This window comes from Xenia sp. Carnegie-2017, unplaced genomic scaffold (genome assembly GCF_021976095.1).
Source record: "Xenia sp. Carnegie-2017 unplaced genomic scaffold, XeniaSp_v1 HiC_scaffold_22, whole genome shotgun sequence".
NCBI classification, from domain to species: domain Eukaryota; kingdom Metazoa; phylum Cnidaria; class Anthozoa; order Malacalcyonacea; family Xeniidae; genus Xenia; species Xenia sp. Carnegie-2017.
The window spans coordinates 11,926,805-11,948,102 of NW_025813485.1; the positions used below are offsets into that span (position 1 = coordinate 11,926,805).

At 35.7% G+C, this 21,298-nt stretch overlaps 1 protein-coding gene across 2 annotated transcripts; it reads left to right on the forward strand.

The window, feature by feature from the left end:
- Positions 1 to 273: 273 nt before the first annotated feature.
- On the forward strand, positions 274 to 20,513 carry LOC124446556 (serine/threonine-protein kinase Nek1-like). Of its 2 annotated transcripts, XM_046997396.1 has the most exons (41): positions 275 to 1,007; positions 1,084 to 1,119; positions 1,624 to 1,684; positions 2,390 to 2,431; positions 2,533 to 2,588; positions 3,947 to 4,030; positions 4,631 to 4,698; positions 4,971 to 5,057; positions 5,197 to 5,251; positions 5,419 to 5,462; positions 5,770 to 5,850; positions 7,194 to 7,269; positions 7,568 to 7,667; positions 8,016 to 8,082; positions 8,425 to 8,485; positions 8,551 to 8,610; positions 8,897 to 8,956; positions 9,067 to 9,132; positions 9,756 to 9,892; positions 10,624 to 10,741; positions 10,858 to 10,897; positions 10,970 to 11,022; positions 11,171 to 11,269; positions 11,697 to 11,774; positions 12,323 to 12,433; positions 12,824 to 12,852; positions 12,979 to 13,010; positions 13,317 to 13,399; positions 13,692 to 13,827; positions 14,143 to 14,366; positions 14,451 to 14,602; positions 15,194 to 15,372; positions 15,885 to 16,065; positions 16,342 to 16,420; positions 16,483 to 16,673; positions 18,175 to 18,239; positions 18,371 to 18,430; positions 18,697 to 18,768; positions 19,062 to 19,207; positions 19,354 to 19,492; positions 20,126 to 20,513. In XM_046997396.1, the coding sequence occupies exons 1-41, from the start codon at positions 891 to 893 to the stop codon at positions 20,134 to 20,136; spliced, it is 3,636 nt and encodes a 1,211-aa protein (XP_046853352.1). In that variant the 5' UTR covers positions 275 to 890; the 3' UTR covers positions 20,137 to 20,513. The 2 variants fall into 2 exon arrangements, with proteins under 2 accessions (XP_046853353.1, XP_046853352.1); XM_046997397.1 differs by lacking the exon at positions 1,084 to 1,119 and having other exon boundaries at positions 274 to 1,007.
- Positions 20,514 to 21,298: the final 785 nt, after the last annotated feature.

The following is a 21,298-nucleotide window of genomic DNA, read 5'->3' on the forward strand; positions in this document are numbered from 1 at the left end:
TATCGCTTGCATGAAGAAAATGCTGCTAACACTCAGATTATAAATGAATATAAATTTTTTTTGGCACGCTTGCAACTTGCAACGTCATCTGCAGCTCCTTTTCGCGAAGAAATTGCTTTTCTCATATGCTCAACGACTTACTCTATGAAGATATTTCAAGAACCCCTTTTAAAATGGAGGGGAAACGAAAGCACGAGAACATATTTTATACGTAGGACGTTGAATTTTACTCTATCATAAACTTGTTCATGAAAAAGGTGTGTGGTGAGTGGGGGAGGAGAGAGGTCTATGTTCTTTGGATTCCAAAGCTCCACGGTACCTGTATTTTAGGATTGAGATTTTAGGATTGAGGCAGAGGTGTTTTGCCAAAATGACTCCCTGTTAGACATTATACCAATCAACTACTTGCTGCTTCATAGAACTTTCACAAAGGGGCTCATCCCACCTCCAATACACCCCTTAATTGAGGTAGTGAAAAATACAACAGCCCATTCCTTGATTGGGTATTATTAAAGTAAATGGGTATTGGGTATTATTCTTGGAAATTCGTTTATACAATTTTCGGCTATTACTTATTTGCATTTGCCTAACACCGGATAGTCTTGAGTCTGCTGGATTAACTCATTGGTTGATAATTTATTTACATATACGGTTAATTTTATTATCTAACGAAATAGAGTTTACTGAACGAAACATGGTTCTTCATTATTACCGCTGTACAAGATACAGTCGTTTCCATCGAGCTTGTTGTCATTGTCATTCCCATTTCCCAGGTGATCCCTAACAAATTCTTCCATTTCCTGCAGGTCCCAAATGGAGATACTTTGATATTCTCTTTTCGTGCTACTTTGCTTTTCAATAACAACAGCATCAATACAACCCTGTTAAAAATGAACGAATATATTCGTGTAAAGAACATCGGCCAAGGCTCTTTTGGCAAAGCATTGCTTGTAAAGTCGAAGAAAGATGGGATGACATACGTTATCAAGGAAATCAACGTTTCAAAGGTTTGTATTGAGTTCAAGCCGTAAGCTGTCGCACTTATAGTTTATAAATAGAAGCCTTTGTCTGTTTGTTTAATAGATGGATCCGAAAGAACGAGAAGCGTCTCGTAGGGAGGTATCCATTAAAATCATAAAAATATAGAAAGTAGACTATGAAGGTAGAAAGTAGACTATGAGTATGTGAGTATTCTCCATCTCCTAGTTGACTGTTCAACTGGTGTATCGAAGGAAGAGGAGATTTTTTCACGTAATTTGTTATGTGAATTTCAATGCGTATCTGAAAACTTTACTAAAGCCATTTGTAAATGAATGAAGTCAAAAAAGTTGTGCAATACTTTCTACAACATGATATTTTTTTCTGGGCTAGAAATATCTTGCATGGCTTGCACAGAGCAAACAAGCTGAATGTGTAAATTAATTGTTCAGATCAAGGTGTTGAAAATGCTAGTGCATGTTGGCAAACAACGTTTACATTTGCATGCAATATAATGCCAGTATTGAAACTTTAACTTATGAGGCTTGAGTGATGATTGCTTGATTCAATTGGCGTTGCCCATTTGGCCTAGATGTGTACAATGCACCAACTATCTCTGCTTCCCTATTTTTTCTCATCATGCAGATGAAAGTGCTATCTGAAATGAAGCATCCAAATATTGTCTCCTACATGGATTCCTTTGAAGGCAAGCTATATGTATAATATAGGGATTATTTTTTATTGTTATATGTTTATATTATTTATGGTTGCTGTCAAGTCATGAAACCCAGCATAAAACTGTTTTACCAACAATTTGTACCGTAATAACTGCATTTGTTTATCTTCCATGCTTTCATCATGGCTATAGCAATGCAGGCAAGGAGGCTAAAGGGAGGCGGGGGAGGCAGTTTCCACCAAATATCATATTTTTTTAATTGTTGTTATCATTTGTACATTTAAAAATCATAGTAACCATGGCATTCAGTGGGAAGGTCAGTCCCTTTGGCATTTTTGATGTTGCAGGCAGGTTGACTTAAGTCAGGTTTGAGTGGAGTGCTTACTACTGATCTAATTTTGCCACTTGTGGAACCCTACATAAAAGCACTTTGTCGCTGATAAGTAAATACATCATGTAGGGTGTTTTTTTAAGGGTTTTGGCTCCTCCCCCCCCCCAAAAAAAATAGTAAATTAACTGAATAACACCACTGTTATTTGTATTGTTTATCAGAATTTCTGTGGATTTGTCCCAGAACCTGTCAGTGCTATGTCCTGATTTTACAAAGAAAAAGTGGAAAAAACATATTCAAAATTTAATGCTATATTTAATTAAGCTTTACAGCTTTTGCTCTTTCCAAACTTAGACAGATAAAAATTGTACTATTTAATTATTCTTTCCATCTTTATACACCAGAGAACGGAAACCTGTACATTGTGATGGACTACTGTGAAGGAGGTAGCTAAGTTCCACAAGCCTTTTTTGTTCGTCTGTATCATGACGTCATTACGCCTTATGATAATTACCTGTAATTGGTTATCAACTACGCGTGATTATAGGTGATTTGTACAAAAAGATAAACAGTCAACGTGGTGTGTACTTTACGGAGGATCAGGTATAACTTTGGAAATTGGAATTTATTCGGCAGTTGCTATATGTTTGACTCGTTCGAATGGCTCGTTGCATTGTTGATTTTATATGAAAGAAACTGATGCTGTCGTCCATTTTTGCAATCGTTGATATAATCATGACGTTTATAATTTATGCGAAGACTGTTGTGGCAAGTCTGATGATTGATCCCATAAATAGGATAAAATGATAATGAAAATGTCTGTCCTCTGCAGGGTGTAATAAACACTATAACCCTATTGAATCATTCGATGTTTACAATATGCGTGGTTCAGAAGTAATTGACCCCCAAGTAAATGCAATTGAAAGGATTTGAATGCAAAGATTTGCAATATGCAGTTGACGCAATTCAGTGGCGGCGGAACATTGATAATTGGGGGGAGGGGCATATTCATATATTCATTTGTTATAATCCGTAAGCACAATTGATTTCTATAGAAAATAATGAAGTTAAAACACGCATATAATACCCCCAATTATCGATGTTCCTCCGCCCATTCCACAATTCGTATGTTCTATAGGACGTGCGTGATTTAGCTCATTAAATACGTACTCGTTGTTGAGTTTGTAGTAAAGGTATTCGTCATTGAAATGATTATTTGCTACTACGTAAGAATATGTACCTATTGCAGTGCACCGGAGGTGGAGGTCCGCTTCCGGTGTTGAGGTGAAAGCAAAAACTTCGGCAGTGAGATTTTCGTATGTGTTCAACTAAATAAACGTTCAAACTCCAACAAAAAATACAGCAAAATACGAATTTATTGTTGATGAAAAAGTAAGAACGTCCACGGAAATAGAGTACAGTGATTCTGAGACGAGCAGTGGAGACAGGGCACTGTCTTTCATCGAAGTATCTTCTTTGTCATGTGCGTTCTGCATACATCATTGATGACGTAGCTATAAGCGAGTTTTTTTATCTCTGGCAGGGACTATACGTAGTTACTGAGAAACAGCAAGCTCCACTATCAAATTTCATGAATTTTCGGATTTTTGAACATTCTACGGGTCTGAAGTTTGTTTTAACAGGATCCCGAGATTTTTAGCAGAAGCCAGTCGTTTTTTAGCTTGAGTTGTTTTTAGCCGGAGCTTGAGCTGGAGGCGAAATTCCCCGTAGTTTGCTCAGCATTAATCCAAGGAGTGCAAAAAGTTGCATGAACAATGGTATACTAATTACAAGGGCTTCATTGCAAATCACAGGATTGCAGTTTTTCATGCTTCGACTTTCACTTTACTTTCTCTTTAGCAATGCCGTTTAAGTACCCCTGATTCAAATTGCCTTAATTTTACCTTTTTAAGCCAATATTCATTGTTTGGTCATTAATGCAAGGTATTTTGTTTGTTTAGGTCCTTGATTGGTTCGTCCAAATTGCTTTAGCTATAAAGCATGTTCACGATCGCAAGATTTTACACCGAGATATAAAAACACAGGTACCTAGCTACAGGCTTATAAGAATAGCAAACTTTATCAGTTTTAATAACACGTTGTCACTCAGATAATAATGTGGAAGATCCTAAAATCCTATTGTCCATATCTACTCAATCCTTTAAAGTGTTTATGACACCAAATTTTACCATATAGCGGTTTTTGATTGCATTGTGAAGACAATTTAAAATGACTTGATAACTTCTTTGATAGAATTGTGTTATTTTATCTCTTTTTGGAGATAGGTAACTTCCTTCAATATGCTAATGACATCGTTATGACATCACATAGCATATGGTGTTCGCTCACATTAGATTTCTTAAGAAATAAATAATGCTAATGATCTGAAATTTATATTGCTTGAACAATGACACTCAGAGATTTGGAAAGCTATTTTATCATTTGCATTTTATAGTATACATATATGTACACCATATATACACCAAATGATCCTTGCGTTTTGATGAATGTTATTGTTATGCTTGATTTATTGTGCCGGATGATATACGCAATTATTGATGACATAGAGTTAAAATTTTCACGGCCTTGATATAGTGAAGAAGAAGAAGATACTTTAATGTGTTGCAATCTTTCTGTACATTTAGAACATATTTCTCACCCGCAGTGGGACAATCAAACTAGGAGATTTTGGAATTGCTCGTGTATTGCGCAAGTTAGTGATTTTGATGAACGACTATGACGTGAAAATTCAATGAATTGCGAAACATTGTAGTGGAAACATACATAGGCCATTTAATAAACTCTATTTTGATTCCCTTGTCTATCTTTAAACAAATACCTGATGCAGATCAGTTTATTGGCATATCGGATCAACACTACTTAAAAAAATTTATAAGCATTGGATTACTGTTTCAGCGTTTTAACTTACTTATAGTGCCAATAGTGTCCCTATGCATCTATTAAGTCTTATAATTTTTCTTTTAGCACGATGGAGCTTGCTCGAACATGTATTGGGACGCCTTACTATTTATCACCAGAAATTTGCGAGAATAGACCATACAACAATAAAAGGTTTGCATGGTGTTGTTGAGCATTATATATTCGCTTATAATTGCAGTATTGAGATTAGGGCATTTACGCTTTGTTAGTGCAATGACATTGTGAGAAGAAACGGTTATTTTCTTTCTTAAGTTTCCTTGATTTTTGACAGCGATCTTTGGTCTCTTGGCTGCGTGCTTTACGAAATGTTAACGTTGAAACATGCTGTAAGTTAATATGGGTTGAAAATTATTTTGGTAAAAATGCAAATCCAACGTTCTTACTAACAGTTCACATTTATTAATTTTTCGTCGAATTTGAACCTAACCATACTTCTTGGTGTTTGTCTCAACTGCCCGAGTAAAAAATACTGTATGTTCTGTTATAAATATAGTTCGAAGCTGGCAATATGAAAAATCTTGCTCTTAAAATTATCAAGTAAGTTTAAACTGTAGTTTTAACTGGAATTCTAACTCAGTCAACCGCATGGACCAAACCGTCTGCTACTTGGGGCATGCGTATAAGACTTATGATGTGTTTTGGGTTTTTTTGTTTGTTGAAATAGCTGTGTCAGCAGGCATCGATTGTAGTTTTATTGTTTTCTATTATTTATAATAAAATCGATTTCATAAGAACTTTTACAACACTTGAAAACTTCCGAATTAGCTTTCAATAAGATAGCGAGAAAGTTAGCACTCCACTTCAGCACTTTATATTTAACAGGGTTGTTTCGGTAATATTTCAGAGGCTCCTATCCACCTGTGCCGCCAAGATACAGTGCTGAAGTGAGAATGTTGGTTTCAAGACTTTTCAAGCGCAATCCACGGTAAATGTTGAAGATTTTATTGTAATAAATGTCCCAATTATCTATATAGTCAGCAGTGAAATTGGTGCATCGTGCATGCGCATATCAATTGTGATGCTCCACAATTTAAACCTGTTGTGTTTTAACAGTCGAGAACGTTTTGTGAAATCACTAACACATGGTGCTGAAGTGAAAATGTTGGTTCCTACTTATATATAATACAACTTATGTATAAAAACAAAATACAACTTACATATAAAAACAAAATACAACTTATGTATAAAAACAAAATACAACTTATATATAAAAACAAAATACAACTTATGTATAAAAACAAAATACAACTTACATATAAAAACAAAATACAACTTATGTATAAAAACAAAATACCACTTATATATAAAAACAAACTACAACTTATGTATAAGAACAAAATACAACTTTTATATAAAAGCAAAAGTCATGAAAAAATGCAAATAGAGGTAACTCGTTGTTAACTCACCGGCAACTTGTTGATACGACAGTTTGGTGTGATCACTGTGCAAGAACTTTTTTGTGCAATCACTATGATGTAGTAAACATAACTTATATACGAAAATGCAGTCACAAAAGTATGTAGTTGAACGTAACTCGTCGGTAACTTGTTGATATTACATTATGCGGTATTTACTATGCACGGATTTTCATATTTTTTACAGGGGTGGTGCTAAAAATTTTTGGGTGGGGTGAGCTGTTAAGGAATTGACGTAAAACAATGTAAGGGTCTAGAATTAGGGTGGACAATTAGTGCAGTCATCAAAGGTTGTGTAGAAAGTAGAAGTTTTGCCCTGAAAAACTCAGTTGAACATTACTACTAATATGTTTTGCTGAAAATTGTGTGTGTGTGTGGGGGGGGGGGAATTAAAATGTTTTTCACAGGGGTGAACAATTTAGTTAGTGGGTGAAATCTCGTGTTTAGGTGGTAGGGGTGGAACCCCCTGCATCCCTCTTCTCCCCTCTCCACCCACTAGTAAATCCATCCATGATATTTACAATGCAAGAACTTTGTTGTGCAATCACTAACATGGAATAAACATAGAGTAATGGAGTAAACACAACACAGTATAAAAAAGAATACATGTACAACATGCAACTATAGGTAACTCGTTAATAACTAATCCGTAATTTGTTAGTCTGATATTTAGCTGTATTTAAAATTTCAAAAATGTTTTGTTAAATTTCTAGGCATTTGCTGTATTCAACAACTGTTTCCCCTTCAACTGCTATGTGTCCACTGCTTGCAAGAGATAGATGCATGTTACTTTCATCAGCAGTAATATACTCAGCTTTAATAATACTTTTTATTATTCATTATTTGTTGTCAGTGACAGACCGTCGATCAACACCCTTTTAAGACACGAGCTCTTACGAAATAGGATTGACAAATTTCTTAGCGAAGAGGTAAGATGAACTGTGAATTAGCGTCGCTACTTTACCTTGTACTGTATCATGTCTCAGTCCACGAGTCTTAAGTTGCTGTTTGCTTTTTAATTCGCCATTTCATGTGTAGAATAGGAAACTCAGACGAGCAAAGCTTTGTAGATGCGTGCTTATACCAAGACACATTAAGAAGATTTATGTGATTCATATGCATAGCATGGAACACCAACTTATCAATATCAGCATTTTTCCAATGTTATCAACACGTTATGTAAAATGGATGTATCAATGTTTGCATGTTTTATTCTATTAACATTAGATGGTTGCTCACGAGTTTAGTCATACAGTATTGCACAAGAAGCCATTTCATGTTCCTGTCCAAAAACTCGCTCCAGGAAGACCAATCAAACCTGCTCCGGGTACGTATGTGCAGTTCGTGTTCACGAAGGAAGGTCTGGTACCCACATTTATCTGATATATTGGATGGTACAGGGTTTGGTAAAGTATATTTAAAGCATGATTTTTGCCACCACCATTTTTCACAAATGTTATAAAACAATGAACGAAGAAAAATATAATGCTGCACATATAAAGAAAGTAGGGGTGATATTAATCTATACTTTGCGCCAAAGATCTCCGTCATATGTTTTCAGACAGCTTTCTCAAATTGCTTTGTAACTCAGCCTGCTTCTCACACGGATAGAAAGTTGCATTAAAAATTGCTTGTGTTGATTAGGCTATACAAGCAATCTTGTTGATCTTCTTAGTTCCCAAAAAGATCAGCAAACCGGCTGCAAAATATGGTGTTTCTGTTGCAAAAAAGGCTGCTGTCAGGTATATTCCCGTTTCTCATTTTTAATAGCATGATCAAAATATGTTAAAAATACCAGCGAGGATGATGTATACTTTTAATCGATAACGTGCTTTGTTTCGTAAGTGCTTATCAGCCTGTTGTACAGTAGATTTACTCCGTCAATGCCTTGTGTAAACTGGTGATTAACTGGTGAAAAATGTCAGCTGGTTCTGTTTTAGTAATATTGATTTATACAGTCTTTATAGACTGTCATTCGTCTGAGCTATTTAGGACGAAGCTGACTTTTATGATATGAGGAGTGTCAAAACATTGGACAAGTTTTGATTTTTCTGTGTTAAATTTTTGTTCAATTGTTGCTTTAGGAAACCTTCAAATGATGCGAGCAACATCAGAAAACCTGTGAAACCTTGGGAACACGACGCTGTTAGGACTTTTTTTCATCTCCATTCGTGCAAATATTCCAAGTTGAAATACTGTTTGTGTTCTAGGCAAAAGCCAAAGAGCTTGATGCAAGAGAGAAAAGAAGACTTCAGTTGCAAAAAGAACAGGTACTTCTTGTTATTATAAACTTGCTGTCGTATAAAACCGTAATTTTGTTTTTTATCCCACATATCTCCTATTTTCTTGAAAGGGGGTATGCTCTTCTGGGAAGGTGCATAGAATCAAAGTTGACCACAACTCTGACCTTTATTCTTCTTCCTTTAAAATCATACGGAAGCCATTTTTAGATCCTGTTACGTGAGGGGTATAATAATTGTGCCTCAATTTTATTGATCGTCAAAGTAACGCACGCTTACTGCAGTATAGCTATGTATATCTGCCGCATTTTTTCAGGAAGATGCATATAACAAAATGATGAACGACATCCAAAGGCAAAGATGGCAAAAACAACAAGTCAGTATTTTCTTTTTCACGTTTCGTGTTTCGTCTTGCCTTTATAGAGAGGTCTGGCTTGCGCTTGCATACGTCTCAGCAAGTTTATTGATATATTGCGTATGTTGCAGATTGAGAAAATCAATAAGGCAAGACAGCAAAATTGGCTGAAGTCTGGGAATATTCTTAGTCCTGAGGCAAGTATGGGAGGCTTTAACTGTTAACCATCGTATGGTTGTAAAACGTAAACTGGGAAATGTCAACAAAATTTGAAAAAGCAAACTTTGTCAACTCTGCAGATTTAGTCTCGCTATGCAAATTGGGAATTTTTATTGCTAGCTATGTTCTTCAGAAATTGATTATTTAAGATAGTAGCAATAAACGTGCCGAAATCAAATCATGAAAATAAGTATTAGTCCCCTACATAAAGTTACCATAAAAATGTTAAAAAATAAAATTTTACAATTTTCCACTTTTTGTTTTGTTTTGATGGCTATACTTTAAGCTACGAGTTAGACGCTAACATTCATCATCAAAAAATTCTTCTTTCCTCGGTTAGTGAGGAAACTGCATGGCGTAATCGTATTGAGAAATCCATGATCTTTTTGCTGCTTTATGTTGTATTTTTATTGCAAACACAAGTTTTGATCAGTGCTTGAGTTTTTTGTCATTCCTCATGCATGGTTTTATAGTTAACAGAAAAGTTTCGGGTAGCATGATTTTTATATGCAATGTCAAACTTGTACAACATCTTTTTATTCATTATCCCGTCCACTACTGTTTAGCTATTTCTTTAAATTATTAATTATATGCCATGTAGAAAAAACAGAGGGCGGCTATGAAGAAATATCAAAATGCCGAAAAAGAAAATCAGCCGAATTCAGGTGGTGACAATGCAGATCCTCAGTCTATATCCACACCTGCATGGCAGGCTGTGAAACAAGGAAGAGAGAATCGGTAATTTTTGTCTTAGTATGAATATATTTCCTCAAAAACTTTACCAAAATGTCAGCGTACCCCCCTGCTCGCTCTGCTGGGTGGTTTTCGAGTCTTTAGAAATTTTATCTAAAGTCGTACATCTACGACATCAACCAAACAACTATATTAAATCTCTATTCACAAATAGAAGAGATTCAAAAACTGCCTTCTTAATTAGCTTGCAAAACGCACCACTATCCTTGGGATCTAGTTCTATGGATTTTTGCATGAGCCGTTTGTCGAATGTTGTAATGCAGTGTTTGTAAACATATTGTTGTTCGTCTTCGTTGGGATTGAAGCCACTTGTCATTTGTTTTTTGTTTCTTTACAATACGTACATCACGATTTCACTCATCTTGATTTCACACATGTTAATTTCACATATTTTTATTTCACACATTTTCATTTCATACATTTTGATTTCACACATTTTCATTTCATACAGTTTGATTTCACACATGTTGATTTCATACATTTTCATTTCACGCATTTCTGCTATCTTTCACGTCATCTTTGGATCCTTAAACTTTATTAGTAGTAGTAGCAACTTTATTAAAGGATTAAAAATGATCTAAAACTAAATACATTACACATTGGCGATATTTATTCTTAAAAGTACCGATATTTGTACATGACTCGAGGATGGTTCCATCGTACGTCAAAAGATATTTCAAATCGATTGAACCTTATTATTTTGTTAACTATAATAGCGCTCATGCTGTCGCGGCTGCAAATAGGGCGAAAGAGCTGGAGGAATTCTGGCAACGAAAGCTCGAAGCCGCTGCAAACAAAAACAGAAATCTCAAACCCAATCCTGGATTTTTTGCTGTATGTTCACGAGTTCTTGATATTGATTTATAAAACATGACATTATTAATAAAAGTATAATACTGCGATATCTGCTGCTGTAAAAACTCGTGATTTTTATACATACGTATATCTAGAATGTGGCTCCTTCTCCTGCCGAAGCTCCTCGTGTGCATGGTAAACCTAGTTTTTGATTGCAATTGAAAATTACATAGAGTACGTAGTTCGTTTATCATCTTGATAATCCAGGTATCGTCGAAAAAGGGGCTGTCCATGGCAACGATAGAAATCGCGAGGAACAGGTGTGGCTTTGAACAGTTTCAATTGATGACATTTCTTTCCCCTCGTTTATCTATACGTCAATATTTGCTCACACATGTTTGCGTGTATTTACGTAGAAGACAACAAAACGCGATAACTTTTCATGATAATGTGATTTTCTGTTGACAGAACTACTTAGCAAAGTTAGACGCCATAAGAAAACAGAATTATCATGACAGAATTGAATTGCAGCAACGTATGGCCAAGCTCCGTGCTCCAGTTGCAAAAGTATGCGTGATAATAAACAATTATTGGATGAGATTGAGCATGATATCAAGAATTATTCAGACCGAAGTCAATGCTATCTGCCGAAGCGAACATTGACCGAGGTCTGAGTAATTCTTGATATCATGCGAAAGCCGAGTTCAATAATTGTTTATTATTCATTTTAACTAACTGAAATATTAAAACGTATCAATATAACAAAACACATCAATATATTTTCAATCCTTCGCAAGGTAGTTGACAAATCAAAAGCGACATTGTTTACACAGAAAATAATAATGTCGTTTATTTGTATTTCGCTCTTCGATTACTTAGATGGTCAGGGAGAAAGGTTATGGTTAGGGTTCTTAGATCTCACATCATTTCATTACAAAATGTCTGTTGAAGAAGTTTAATCTCTTTTTTCTCAGTGTTGTTTGATATTTCGTAGCCATTGCCCAGTGACGATGTATCCGGTGATCCGAGAATAGATCCTGATGCAAGGAAAAAGAAAATTGCTGCTTTGAAGGTATATATCTGTTCGGAAACTGCTAAAATACAAGGCAAATTGGATGCCCATCTATCGGCTGCATTACATTCTATATTCACACGACATAAACTTGTGTGCCTTCATCAGGGGCTTTAAATTGGTTTGAAGTTGCCAGATAAGGGCAAGCAATGAGATGGTTGTGCTGAGAGACTTGAGTTTTTTCTGGAATTGTTTTCACGCAGTAGAAAAGAAGCTGGTGTTAGAACATAAATTAGCTGGCAGAATTTACATGGTTTCAAAGACACAACAGCCCCGACACACACAGACACATGCAGGTCATTCATATAATTGCATAAGAATTTCATTTCCCACACTCTGAAACGATAGAAATTTTTAAGTGCCCAAGCGACGAGGCCACTTGACGTCACATGAAAACACATTATTGGCTGTTCAGATGTAGCACACTACAAACATCGCAATGAAGCCATCAATTTAAGACAAGCGAGTTGAAATTTGGGGCAACATATTCATTTATATGCTCTCGGTTGTGTTCTAAATGGCTGCTTCTTTTTGTTTAATACTTATAGGCTCAGGCTGAGAAAAGGTTCGCCGTGTTGAAGGAGAAACATAATGCTCAAAGACTAGCTGCTGTTGATAGATATGATCGTGAGAGGAAAGCTCAGGCCAAGATCAGCGAGGTTAGCAAAATATGCGCATTAAATAATGTCAGTTGAACAATGTATGATGTTTGCGCAAACTGATTTGCCCCGGGAATAGAATGGTTGTGGCACGGAGGTAAGATATTGGTTGGTGCGATGTTCAATGATAGATATTCGCTATAGATGTACAGTCGATAGCGATGTATATTCAATGAAAATCTATGTATTGAAGGGAAGTGCTTTTGCACGAGGAATTGCGAGCTCGCATTTGCTAACAAAGAAACACAAGACATGCAATTCAAGAATTAGCACGGTTCATATCAAACAATTTCTTTCTCAAACAATGTCTTGTTCTTTCCCTATATGAAAAACAAAAGTTGTGTTTTCCGCGAGTCACTTTCATCCTTACTAATTGTGTTATTTTTTAAGGAAAAGGAGACGAAGCAGGTTTATCAAAGGTACTATACATATGATGTAATTCTTGTGATCACTTCCCTCTTTTCCCATTCGAGTTTCATTTTGGCATACAAACTGTGTTGTTATTGTCCATATGCAAATTTCAATATGTAGTTTTTTCATTGTAGACCGACTTCTGAATTGAAGAGAAAGCCCGAAGGTAACCTTTGCATTTTTATTATCATCGTTCTTTTTTTCCACGGGTCTTATTGTCTTTTTTTGTTCGTTGTGGTATATTTATTTCGCCAGTTTACTTTATTTTGTTAAAATCTTCTGACCGGGTTTAAAATTCTGTGTTTATTGTGGAAAATCTATGAAATCTGTCATGGTTACACCTCTCCTTCATGTATCCTCTTCGCCGATATATGTTGAGCTCACATGCTCCATGTTAAGATCTTGATTTACTATCTAGTGAAAACGTGCGATATTGATATACAACATTTGTCGTTTTTACTTATTTTGAAAGAGGCTCAAGCCGTTGGTGGAGTTGGCCTTGAAACAGCTTTGAAACATATAGGAGCAAAACGATTGAGTAGATCTCATTCCGAGGTGAGTTATCGCAATAAAGTTGCAATGCATGTTTATGGACAATTCAGTCGATTTGGAGGCGTATACTTATAAATACCATTATATGCATGTTTTCTGTTGCAATAAATTGGAAAATCATACAAGATTGCGACATTCTGATCGTGTAAATACAAGTCAAACAATCGGAAAGTGAACTGACTGGTTTCCAGTCTCTACCCGCGGTGTAAACTAACTTATAGGTTATTTGCTACAGCTCTAGTTGTTCCATCAAATTTGACTTTTTGTTTCTTTGTCTATCAACGCTTATGCACAGGGTGATCTAGCAAGTGCGTTGAAAAAACACAATGATGCCAAAAGCGACAGCGACAAAATGCATCGTAAGCAATGGGAGGTGAAACCATTTGAATCATTGATGCTTCCACTTGAAGTCACGGGATCCGCAATGGAAGGTACTGAATATTTACTGAAAGTTAAGTAAGTATTGAAAGAGAAATTTTGTTTTTGATAATTGTTCAAATAATTGATTTATTGATAATTGATTTTCGCTTGCTAAATCACCTACTCATGTTTTTGTTAAGTTGCGAAGCATAAAATTATGGCACTAGGAAAAGCCGGATAAAATTTTAAACCGAAAAATGCGCAATTTCCCTTTTCGAATATTACGACTGGTCTGATAACGACTGCATAAATTGTTGCTACATAAAGCACTTGTGTAGTGGATTTCTCCATGTCTTAAGTTTTTTTTTCTTTCACTCGTGCAAAAGCCACAACAGTGAACGACGTCATTGTAAAGCCAACGAGCCAAGTGAAAGGAGAAATCAGTCCCAGGTCACAATGGAATCACGATGGTAAAACACAGCTTGTCTCGGCTTTGGAAAAGGTGGCTATTCAAGTGGAAACTTTGGAGATGCCTAAAAGCAAGACTGGAAGTAGTGGAACTAATGAAAAGATGACTGAAGATACAGCAAAACTTGAGAGAAAGATTCCGGTATGTTGTTTAATCGAAGTTGTATTTTTTCCGTCGAGTTTGCTTGTGTGACGTTAATAAATCGTTTTCTTTTTGGTTTCAAAGGTCGCCTGGGTTGCTGGTGGTTCGGGCAAACAAAATATGGGCGTCACGAAGACATTGTCGAAAGATTCCACGGAATCAAAGGATTCTATGACCGAAACAAATCTTGGGGTAACTATCGTCAAGAATCATGAGAATCCGACCAAAGAAACAAGGTGTGTGGCGATGGTTAATGTAAAGCAACACAGTTCAATATGTAGTAAACGGTCAAGTCAAGGAATCATGGGAAATATTTCTCATAGTTGAAGTAATAGTTGCAGTTTTTGAAGCAAATATTTTAATGTTTCAAAACTCTTTGAAATTTCAGGATGGTTTCTTTAAACAAACCTGTTTAAAATATTCACGAGGTCAATGATAGGCAGGAAGTTCATTCATGTCCCTCGCAAGCGATAGTGGATCCGGGATTAAGCAAAATAAAATGCAGCCGCTGATTTGAAATTGAAAATATCTTTTTAGAAATGACATAGGCCATGAATTTACGTAATCGATGAACTGTTTTATTTTATTTTGCCTTAAAACTGTACCCACCACTGTTATTAAGCATGTTTGAACAAATCTAACACTCAATGAAAATTCAAATCAAATCATCCTACGAGGAGTGCGCATGTTTTGTGAACACGTGAATGCAGATGAGAAAACAGGTGATATGATTGGTTGTTTTCTCATCTGCATTGCAAGACGTTATAAGTGGCTGTTCCTCGCCATTCCCGATATTGAATATCGTCACACGGATGCATTATTTTCAGTGTTCCACCAATGAACGAGAGTCGTCCTTTGCCGCCTGCTCCAGTGCCGAAAACCGAGACATTATCAGAGGAGGATGTTCAAAATAGAAACACGAAGAAATACAATGAAAAAACGGATGATGGATCACTTGAGGAAAAACTTGGAGCTCCCATGAAGGCCTGGGAAGAGCAAAGTTTGAGTAAGTACTTGTCCATGTGAAAGGTTGCAGTCGATAAAAACATCCGTCCCTTTCATCATGCCATACTTAAACTTTTTTGAAGCGGTCGAAAGAATATATACACATGTAATCAAAAGAAGCTTGGGGAAAATGCTCCATCTTCCTGCCAAACTTTTGTCATGGCGCTCTTGTATTGTGTTTATACCATTTTATGTGATTTCGAAATTTCATCTTATTTGTTGCAAGAACCATTACTAGTTAACTGAATAAACTACGATTTAATATTGTGGCTGGTTGTGGTTGTGGTTGTGGATGTTCTATTGATTAACATCCAACTCTCACTAACATTTATTGTTAGCATAACTTTGGGTGGTAATATGGTCAGAGAAACATTTTTGCTAAATCAATAATTCGTTCATTAACTTGGAAAGCTGAGTTGGGTCTTAAAGTTGAATCGACAGAGTTGAAGATTTCACAAATCTTCTACAAGATTTATCAATATCCTTTAAGAATATTGTAAAATGTTTGTACAGGTATGGCAAAAAAAGATCTTCCTGAAGCGAGAAGTTCGTACGAGAACTTTCTTCTGTTATTACGAAATAACTCCACGTCTCCGAAAGAAGAAAAGGCGAAACTTCTGCTTGACAAAGTTGATGTTGTCGATGAAGATAAGAACAAAGACGACATGACTGTGGAGGACGTTGAAGAAGAACCGTAAGGGACAGTTAAACTTCCGAGTTTCTTTCAATATTCCACTCCACTGTAATGATGCTCCGTAATCTTTTTCCATGAAATTTGTGAAGACTACTGTGTTCAGGCTATCCATAGCGTTCCTCTCCCTGTTCTTGTTTCTGGTTTATGTATATTTTATACAATGATTTATCCCTTTAATTTTTTTAACCAATCTATAATATATGTGTCTTCGTTGAATTACTTCAGAAACATTTCATTCTAAAATTGTTAAGAAAGTTTATTTTTCTGTAAATTTAGGTCACTTTACCAAACAGCGGAAATGAGTTACCCATCTTTAATTGCATTGACAACTGGAAAATACGACGCAGATGTTAAGGTATGCCGAATTGTGATCGAAGAAGCTCATTTTTAGATTATATATTTTAACATTTTCTGTAGAGTTTGCGAACTTGCTCGATGCCCGATATCCGTCTGCTGTTCCAAACCAACGTCAATGAAGATGAAGGTAAAGCTTACGAAAATGACGAAGAAGTTGAATCAATAGAGGAAAAACAAGAAGAGGAAAAGGCCATTGGCTATTGTGCTGTTGACGATGATCCTGAAGAGGAAGTTGACATAATAGTAGAAAGGTAAGTGTTGTTGATTGTAGCGTGTGAATTTTAAAAGATTTTTGTAATTCTTATACCGTGAAGTGCTGGAAGTAGATATGTTGAGTTGAATTCGACTTTGATTACCGTTTTAAAATCTTGGAGCTTCCGCAAATCAAAATTTCAGTTGGAAAAGTCAAGTAAGGGTACGTCTTACTGGTTGATTAGCTACTTTGAAAACGTTGGATGCGAGCGTTTTCCCTGGTGGTGTAGTGTGCGTGGTGAAGTTTCAAAAAGACATTCATTGAGCCCTCTGAGTAAGACTGCAGGATACAACTTTGCGGAAAGTTTCCTTTCGTATAAATATTCACTACAATGACCTACATTTTTTTCTTTTTATTTAAGCCTGTAGGATAACGAGACGTTCACAACCACGTTTATTTCTGTAATTTAAGAACGAAAAAGTTTGAAGCATATACGTGTAAATACTGATTCCCAAAAAATGTTGTAGGTTTTTTGAAACACAAAAAATGAGAACATTTATCACTTAAATATCTTTGCCAACAAAAACTTTAACTTTATTGTAGCTATGACTGATTTCTAACGTATTGATAAAAAAAAATTAATTTGGTCGAATCGTCCTCTTGTCGTGGCAGCTTTAAGTTGCCTTTCAATGGACCTTGTCCGTTGTAACATGAAGTCTGGGTCTAGCCAAATTCTGACGTCATCCAAGGTAGTTGGTTTTAAATATATTTTGTATTGAAGAGTCCTTTATATGACGTCACAAAAGTAAGTCATTCCAGACTTCCGACGACGGACAAGGTCTATAAAAAAAGAGCATTTTTGCCTACTTTAGGCCGCCATAAAACGTCACGATTTGACTGAACTTGAAATTTTTGTTTCCGAAAAGTTAGAGATCACACTTGAAAAATAATATCGCAATTAAAACGTTTCGCCGACAGGAGCGCCTAAAGGACTGAAACTTCTTGAAACAGCGTGTTTTGTTTTGTTTTGTTGAGACCGAATTTCCTTGATGTTGCACGTGAAAAACTGAAATTTCTTTCAACAAATAACGTCAAAGTTTTTATCAAATTTAAAGTCAATCAATCACAGTAAATTCTTGAATTTGTCTAGAAAGCGTAATTGTAATATTCTTAAAAAAATTTTTAATGACGTCTGAAATTTCGAAATACGAAAGCATCCATTCTATCAGTGACCAGTCAATGAATTGACCGTTATATGAAAGGTTGCTTGTCCGCCAAATCATTAAATGAGAATGGCGTTTGTATATGTACAAAAAAACGTAAAACTTAGAGCATCTGTAGCTATATCATGAATATTCTTATCTTATTTGCATTTTTTGTATTCTTTAAGCTTTTTATTGTCATATCGATTTATCAATATTGTTGCCAATGAAGTGACAGGCGGGAATATTGATAAATCGATATAACAATAGAACGCTTAAAGAATTCAGAAAGTATCAACGCCTCGAGCTCAAACTTGGTAAAGCTAAATTGGACTTATTTGCATTTGTTTTAAACAGCGATGAAGAGAGTAAAGACTATTTTAGCATGTTGGAATCTATGGAAGATGTTTTGGTTACCGAAGGTGTGTTTCATCTATTTTCATCCGAATTGCTCATTTGAAAAATAATCTCTTCTCCGATCCCTTTCTCTTAAACGTCGTTTGATTACGCTTACACCAAGTAGAGCAAACGTGACTAATCTTGCTTTGTACAGCCCGTTCACCGTCGCCAATCAAGATGGTACGTAACACTCATGACTCCACTGGAACTGACGGTACGGTATTTTATCTTTGCTAAGATTGCATCATGTTTTTCTTCAACTTAATTAATTTTCTTAAAAAACCTCGAACCGTGTCTATTCCATCTGAGTCATAAGAGGTCTCCTTGCGGACACTAACTGTTCATACTGGGAAGCTGCTCAAGCAATCGTAGTCGGTGTTTGAAACAGTATTGGTTTGCCTACATTGATTGCGTCAAAGATAAATCAAATTAACTTGCCCAGTCACTGAGATTTTTTTTCTCCACTTAAAATTTCTGTAGGTGAAGAGTCTGACTCAAACGATGAAAGTCCTTCTTCGACTCCTTTACCGTTAAATGAAGATTGGGACTCCGGTTAGTTGTGAATGTACACCGTCAAACACTGGTTTTGGGGCAATAATAGTTTTAAGATTGACTGCAATATTGAATAGACAAATTTACATAGCGATGCTTTTACTACTAATGAAATACAGCCCATGCACAACACGTCTCTGGGAAAGCATTTTGCAAAAGAACTTGTCTAGTCAGTGCCTGGTCAGCTAACCAATCAAAACACTTGAAGAGCACTATTTATCATAAAAATTATACCAATGCATGAATAGGAGACATGTATGTCATTAAAACCACTATGATATTGTGTTGTGCAGGGGAAAGTGGCGACGAAGATGGAGTGGATGAGAACCACCAAAAAGTGGATGAGGACAGTGTGTTTGGACGTTTGGAAGAATCGAGGCAAACAATGGAGGATCAATTGGGTTTTTCTCGTTTTATGAAGGTTTATAAATACATTCAGGTACATAAGTGAATTTTTGGAATTTGTTTTGTCGGAAATTTTTTGTCATTTACTCCACCAAACATTCTATTTGTAAACTATAGATTTTTAATTTTAATTTTCTGTGTTTTCCTTATTGATTACTTGATTTTCGTCTTTTTCAATAGAGTATACAAGAGAACGACGATGATGTTAATATAGGTGTTGGTCCTGCGCCCGAAATTGCTGATCTATTGGGTGAAGAATACGAACACCTTTATCCGAAAATACTTTACTTGGTTATGGCGGATTTCGCTTACTGCGAAGGTACGTTGTTAATGATTAACAATTGGCAACAATTGCTTCATCATAATCCGTGTACCATCTTGACAAAAATTGAACATGTTCAGGGTTAGGATATACGTGAAATTTGTCGAACAACTATGGTTCGAAAACACCTTGATAATTTTGAATCAGTAACTACAGCTACGATGCTCAAGTTTTGACGCAAAGGACAATATAACATGTTGTAAATTCTATTTTGTAGACATGGAAACGCATTGTCAATGTGGACAAAATATTTTGTATACTAACTTAAACACAACATGTGAAACGCATTCATATTTTAGTAAAACACAAGGAAATAGACACTCCCTGTAAAGTAAACATTATTTTATATAAACGTTTCGACTTGTGTTACATGTCATCATCAGTAGAAAAAGCTAACTTTTCAAAAGCATTGAAAAGTTAGCATTTTCTACTGATGATGACATCTAACATTTGTCGAAACGTTTAGATGAAATATTGTTTACTTTATACGGAGTGTCTATTGTCTTGTGTTTGACTAAAATACCCTTTGCCAGTCGTAATTTTTGGCATTCATATTTGTTGTATATGTTGTATATGACGTAGCTAAGAAATGGTGAAGACAGTATTGTGATTGGTCTGTTTTCATTTTAGACAATGATTGATAGAGCAAGTTCCCTTTGCAGAATGTCAGATATTCCTGCTGGCCTCATATCCTTTTGGGAATGTTTTTGATCTTTCGTATTTTTCTGCACATGCATCATTGGCAATTTCACCAAAAACTTTTCTTGTCTTGTAATAAAATACATTATCCATAATATATACGTATATAGCTATAAATTATGAAAAGCTCAAACTATTCTCTATCGTGTTTGTATTTAAAATACATCGATGACCAGATGAACATGGTTCTGACTGTATATCTCATGTCGACATGTTTCCAATGATAAAAAACACCGATGGTACTTCATGATTCACATATAAACGTAAAAAATAACGGTCGATGTAAGTTGTGTTTAAAAAATGAAACTGAGAAAATGCACAACCAAGTGAATGTTCAATTGAAACCGGTAATATCTTTACATGTTTGTAGATGTAGTTAGTGGAGTCCTAAGAGTGACTGTTAGTGTTGGTGTGGACTGACGTTTCGACAACCTTATTGGCTGTCGACTTCATAACTTCGCTAACCTGGGCGATTTACATCTTAAACTATGTTTTGCAAAGGACTTTGATAACGATTCTCTTTGAATAATTTTAGTGTTTTCAACATGAATTGCCTAAACTGAAATAAATGTGCTAATGATAACAATAACTACCTCATTATATCGCTAAAGATTACAATTCAAAGTACGCCGCCTGTTGATGTCGTAAACAACTCGCAATTGCAATTATAAAAAGGTTGCAGTTAGATGATGCTTGAAAACCAGTAACTTTAAATCAATTATCCTATATCGTCCGAGGGATATGGAGAAGGATAAACTGGACCGAGGGAATAAGGTCTCATTGTCTAAAGGTAAGTTTATCGTTTCATGTTTGATTTGAAGATTGGATGCAACGATTGCACGCGACGCATGAGGATTTAGGAATTGGTCTCTTAGTTTCAAATTTACGTGTAGTTGTTCTTTGTAAAAATACGCTTTGTAAAAATATGCTTTCCGTCACGAGTTATTTACATGTTTGCTGTTCTGACGTGATTGAGGAATTCATGAATGGTTTGTTTCTTTTCTTGCAGTGACTGGGTCAAAATCTGCCCGACGACATAGATCTTCCCCCTCTGCTACTGATGTAAGATCTGCGTCCACAAAGATTTCAAAATGGACGGTCGTT